The 5,163-nt window shown below is 48.5% G+C and overlaps 1 protein-coding gene across 1 annotated transcript; it reads right to left on the bottom strand.

Annotated features, from left to right (window-relative positions):
- Nucleotides 1-2,867: 2,867 nt before the first annotated feature.
- Nucleotides 2,868-3,956, bottom strand: LOC120794556 (urotensin-2 receptor). The gene has a single exon (XM_040135718.1). The coding sequence runs from the start codon at nt 3,954-3,956 to the stop codon at nt 2,868-2,870; it is 1,089 nt and encodes a 362-aa protein (XP_039991652.1).
- Between the last annotated feature and the right edge of the window lie 1,207 nt (nt 3,957-5,163).

The following is a 5,163-nucleotide window of genomic DNA, read 5'->3' as shown; positions in this document are numbered from 1 at the left end:
CTTTCCTGATGGTTATTCATTTTTATTTTGGAGGGCATTTATGTCTTTATTAGATGGCAGGCAATAAGGGGAGAGAGGGATGGGGATTGACATGGAACATAGGTCCCCGGCCAGACCTCAACCGGGAACATTGTGGTTCATGGTCGGCGCCTTAGCCTAGGGGCTATTACATTAGGTAATACCACAATTTAGGTATTACATATATATTTTATATATATATATATATATATATATATATATATATATATATATAGCTATGGAAATTTTTTTTTTTCTGAAATCAGCATCTCTACATGTATGACAGCCATTCCATTCCAGTGTCTGTTGAATCCCAACAAAAGCACACCTCACTCTACTTAATACGGTACTGGTTATGTGATCACCTGAAACAAATCTTATTTAAGGACGAAAAGTATAAAAACCGCTGTTGTGGTCATCACTATCCTCTTGCAATAGGACCAGCTGGATGGCAAAAACAGTAGTAGTAGTACCTCAAAAGTAATTGGATTCAAAAATAACTACTGACCATGCCAAAAGAAAATTTTTGATTGAGGAAAAGAAGGGTTCAATGCTGGCTTTACTGGCAGAGTGAGAATCAGGTTGCTTCCATCTTTACAATTTCTAAGACGGGGGTTCATAAGAACAAGGTCAAGCAGCAGACACTGGGGACAACAAAGCTACAGACCGGCAGAGGGCGAAAACAACTCCCCACTGACTGGGATGACCGTCAACTCATTTGAATGTCACTCAGCAACTGTAGGATGACATCAAGTAACCCACAAAAAGAATGGCAAATGGCAGCTGGGTTGAAGTGCACGGCGAGAACAGTTTGAAACAGGCTCCTAGGGGCAGGGCTCAAGTCGTGTAAAGCTAGAAAAAAGCCCTTCATCAATGAGAAGCAAAGACGAACCAGGCTGAGGTTTGCAAAAGACCATAAGGACTGGACCATAGAGGACTTGAGTAAGGTCATCTTCTCTGATGAGTCCAGTTTTCAGCTTTGCCCAGCACCTGGTCATCTAATGGTTAGATGGAGACCCGGAGAGGCCTACGAGCCACAGTGTCTCGCGCCCACTGTGAAATTTGGTAGAGGATGATCTGTGGGTGCTTCAGCAAGGCTGGAATCGGGCAGATGCGTTTTTGCGAAGGACGCATGAATCAAGCCACATACAAGGTTATCCTGGAAGAAAACTTGCTTCCTTCTGTTTTGACAATGTTCCCCAACTCTGAGGATTTTTTCCAGCCGGACAATGCTCCATGCCACACTGCTATGTCAATCAAGGTGTGGATGAGGGACCACCAGATCAAGACCCTGTCATGGCCGGCCCAATCTCCGGACCTGAACCCCATTGAAAACCTCTGGAATGGGATCAAGAGGAAGATGGATGGTTCACAAGCCATCAATCAAAGCTGAGCTGCTTGAATTGTTGCGCCCGGAGTGGCACAAAGTCACCCAACGGCAATGTGAAAGACTGGTTGGGAGCATGCCAAGACGTATGAGAGCTGTGATTGAAAATCAGGGTTATTCCACCAAATATTGATTTCTGAACTCTTCCTTAGTTAAAACATTAGTATTGTAATGTTCAAAAATGAATATGAACTTGTTTTCTTTGCATTATTTGAGGTCTGAAAACACTGCACCTTTTTTTTGTTATTTTGACCATTTGTCATTTTCTGCAAATAAATGCTCTAAATGACAAGATTTTTATTTGGGAGAAATGTTGTCAGTAGTTTATAGGATCAAACAAAAAAGTTCATTTTACTCAAACAAGTTTAGCAGAGTCAGTAGTTGTGTTAGAAGACCACCTTGTTATATTTTCTAAACAGTTGGAAAGTACTGATATCATAGCTTTCAGGGAAATGTCATCAGGGTTGAACAAGTTTAGATACTAAAGAACATCTTCTTAACCACAAACTGGTCCCTGACTCATATGAGAGCCCATCCAGGGGAAGTGACAGCCGTGGAGCTATTAGGTAAGAAAATATCACAGGCTGCAGTAGGTGATGTCGCGCTGTTGCGTGCAATAGAGGATGATACCGGGCAGCGACCTGCACTTTCAAGACCCCGAGGCGGTTGCCAGACTGCGGTGTGTGTGAGTTGCTGTTGCTGAAATGTGCACAACAGAAATCAAAAATTTGAAAAATAAAAACAAAAAAAACCAAACAAACAACCTTTCGGTAAATTCGCAGCCTTCATGACGATAACATAGAGGAGAGAATGTGAATTTTGCATTCAGTTTGTCCTCGTTAGTTATTCCGTTTTTGTTAATTGCAGTATTTCACTTATTCTCCAAATCCATTCAGATGTCGCCATCGTGACTCTTAAGTCGCCTGAGGGTTTTTGACTCATGTGACAGGCCTGGACCCACTGGCGGATCGACCTTGTGAATGTCCTGGCCGTATGTAGTTTTGATGCTCCACCGGCCCCACATTACCATGGATGAAACTGCCAGCCCGACGCATGTACGTATTTAACGGACGGTGCCGGGAAGACGCCGTTCCGGCTCGTCCCGGCGTTTAACACAGCGCTGCAGCATCCGCCGCTCCTGCGCTGAGGGTGAGGAGGTGAAGGGGCGCGAGAGCAAAGCAGTCCAAAGTGTCAGACTGCTAATGGGGGCCAGGCAATGATGGAACGACGGTAAAAATCTCTCTCTCTCTCTCACTAGAAAGGGTGGACGCTTGAAAATGATCCACACTGGGAAAAAAACAAAAAACAAAACAAAACTGTGGAAAATATCAAGTCCCTGACTTTGGTCACCGGGGCGCACGTTTTACGCACGGTGTGACGCCGGCCATGGCGCAATGGAGACGTTATCACCTACCTATTGCGGTTCAGGAAGCGTTCTCTCCTCTTCCACGCGACTCATAAGTCACTTCAGTGTCCCCATGACCAGCGTCTCGGAGTTGAACTCAAACTGGTTGCTGGAGGATGCAGACTTCCCCCACGAGTAGAGGCTGGGTGGCCGCTGCTTGAACGAGGACGTGTACCTGTAGAAGCTCCGGTGCCTGTTCTTCAGGTACTCCCTGTAGTTCTTGGTGAGGAGCGTGTAGAGGAAAGGGTTGATGCAGCTGTTGCTATACGTGAGGCTCGCCACCAGGTAGTTGATGCAGGTGTGTGTCTGGGAGGCCAGGCTCAGCGGCTTGGTGTGGTACAGAGGCAGCAGCTGCCAGATCCAGAAGGGCAGGAAGCACGCCCAGAACACCAGCACGATGGTGAAGATCATTATCAGCACCTTCTGTTTGGGGGATCGCTTGCTGCCTTTGCTGATCACAGAGTTGCGCTGGGACTCTAAGTAGGTGCGGGCTAACCTGACGTACAGGTAACCGATAACGAGCCCCGGTGCCATGATGCTGGTGCCAAACAGGACGGTCACGTACACTTTGTAAGCCAGGGGCGCCCAGGTGGGCGCGCACATCCTCTTCACGCCCCCGTCCGGCGTGTTCTTGGTGGTCTGGGCGACCATTATCATCATGGGCACGGTGAGGACCAGAGAAAGCAGCCACACACCCCACGCCAGAGCCTTGCGGTAACTCTTGGAGCGTCTCACCGTGTCCAGCGGCTTGGTGACGGCCAGATAGCGCTCCATGCACATGACGGTGAGGGTGAAGATGCTGGCGTGCATGGTGAGGAGGTCCAGGCTGAGCAGGATGCGGCAGCCCACATCCCCGAAGTACCAGTCCTTTAGGAAGTAGGTGGAGACCACGAAGGGGATGGTGGAGAGGTAGAGCAGGTCCGCCAGAGCCAGGTTGATGATGGAGATGTACATTGAGGTGGCGAAGCGGATCGAGTGACACATCACCACCAGTGTGTACACATTCCCGGACACCCCGATGATATAGACAAAGGAGAGAAGCGTCCCGAAAGTGGAGGTGATAACGAGTTCGTGATCCACGGTCCCCGAGCCACCGCCGCCGACCCGCGGCGGACCGGTGTTTGAATTCATAGTCTTGTTATTCATCGCTCGGCGCCTCTGGCGTGGCTCCCTGCTCCTGGACAGTGCCGGCGAAGTTTGGAAAAGATGCGCACCGGCACCAGGTCGCGTCTTCCTTATCCCCCTCTCCGCCCGCTGCCTGCTGCTCCTCGCTCCTGACGTCACCGCGGGGACACTCACGCTGAGGCTCTCCTATCGGAGATGGGTAAGATATGCGACCGGCCCCTGGGTGCAGCAGTGAAAACCCGCTCTCGCTTTCGGAGGGAGGAAATACGGCTGACTGCGCAGCGTCGGGAGGGGAAAGAGCAGAGGGGGCTCTCTCGGACACCGAGATGCCTTTACGCAAACAAACAAAAAAAAAAAGACTGGTTTTCAGATGTTTTATTAAAAGTTTGATAAGCACTGACCAAACAATCGGTGCAGCAGCAGGACCGAGCCCATTAAAATTAAATGAGGATGGGTTGGTTGAAGCCACACAGAGTGAGTTTTTACGCACAGACTTTCTGCATTCATTCTTAATAAAAATGTCTTTTTTTTTCTTCTTTTTTTTTTTTTTTTTAAATCTGCCAATTAGTCGCCAATGTGCCGTTTTCTCGCTGCAAATGAGACCGACAGGGATGAGTCGAATCCGCCCCCCCCCCGCACTGACCGCTGGCGCGCACGAGCTACATGATGTGAGCGTCCGCACGCTGGGAGCACCTGGTTCGGTATCGGAGACCCAGTTGATGGACCCTCTCGCGCTTACAGGCCAGCCTGCTATTTAGCCTGAACCGCTGCCCCAACCCACACTCCAAGTGACTGTCATGGAGTTTGTGCAAGACGCTCACCTATTAGTTATTAAAGGTGATACTCATCTGCTGCGCAGATGTTGATATGCCGGGGAATCGTTTTAGACGACGCTGAACAAAATCTCACGCCGGTGTGGAAACATTTTTCAGTTCGGCAACGGTGAACGCAGTAGGCGCAGTTGCTCGTTATCCACCTAAGAAAGAAATGAGAAATACAACACCAGCTCCTTTGCGAGCGGATGAATTATTCGTTGCCGAGATGGATTTGATGGAATTGAAAGCATCACTGCATCCACTGGGCCTATAAGGAAGCAAAACATGGAAGCAGACACATATGTTCCTTTAGTATTTCCAAACAGACAACACCCACATTATGTCCCTAATATTATTAATAAAGTTCTCCTTTTATTGTCATTTTTTCCATTTCAGTGTTGGACCTTGCTCTC

This window comes from Xiphias gladius, chromosome 9 (assembly GCF_016859285.1).
Source record: "Xiphias gladius isolate SHS-SW01 ecotype Sanya breed wild chromosome 9, ASM1685928v1, whole genome shotgun sequence".
Classification (NCBI taxonomy): Eukaryota; Metazoa; Chordata; class Actinopteri; order Istiophoriformes; family Xiphiidae; genus Xiphias; species Xiphias gladius.
This window is presented reverse-complemented; position numbering and strand designations above follow the sequence as displayed.

Excerpts from the sequence above, each read along its gene's own strand:
- LOC120794556 (XM_040135718.1), bottom strand. The coding sequence starts at position 3,956 with ATGAATAACAAGACTATGAATTCAAACACCGGTCCGCCGCGGGTCGGC.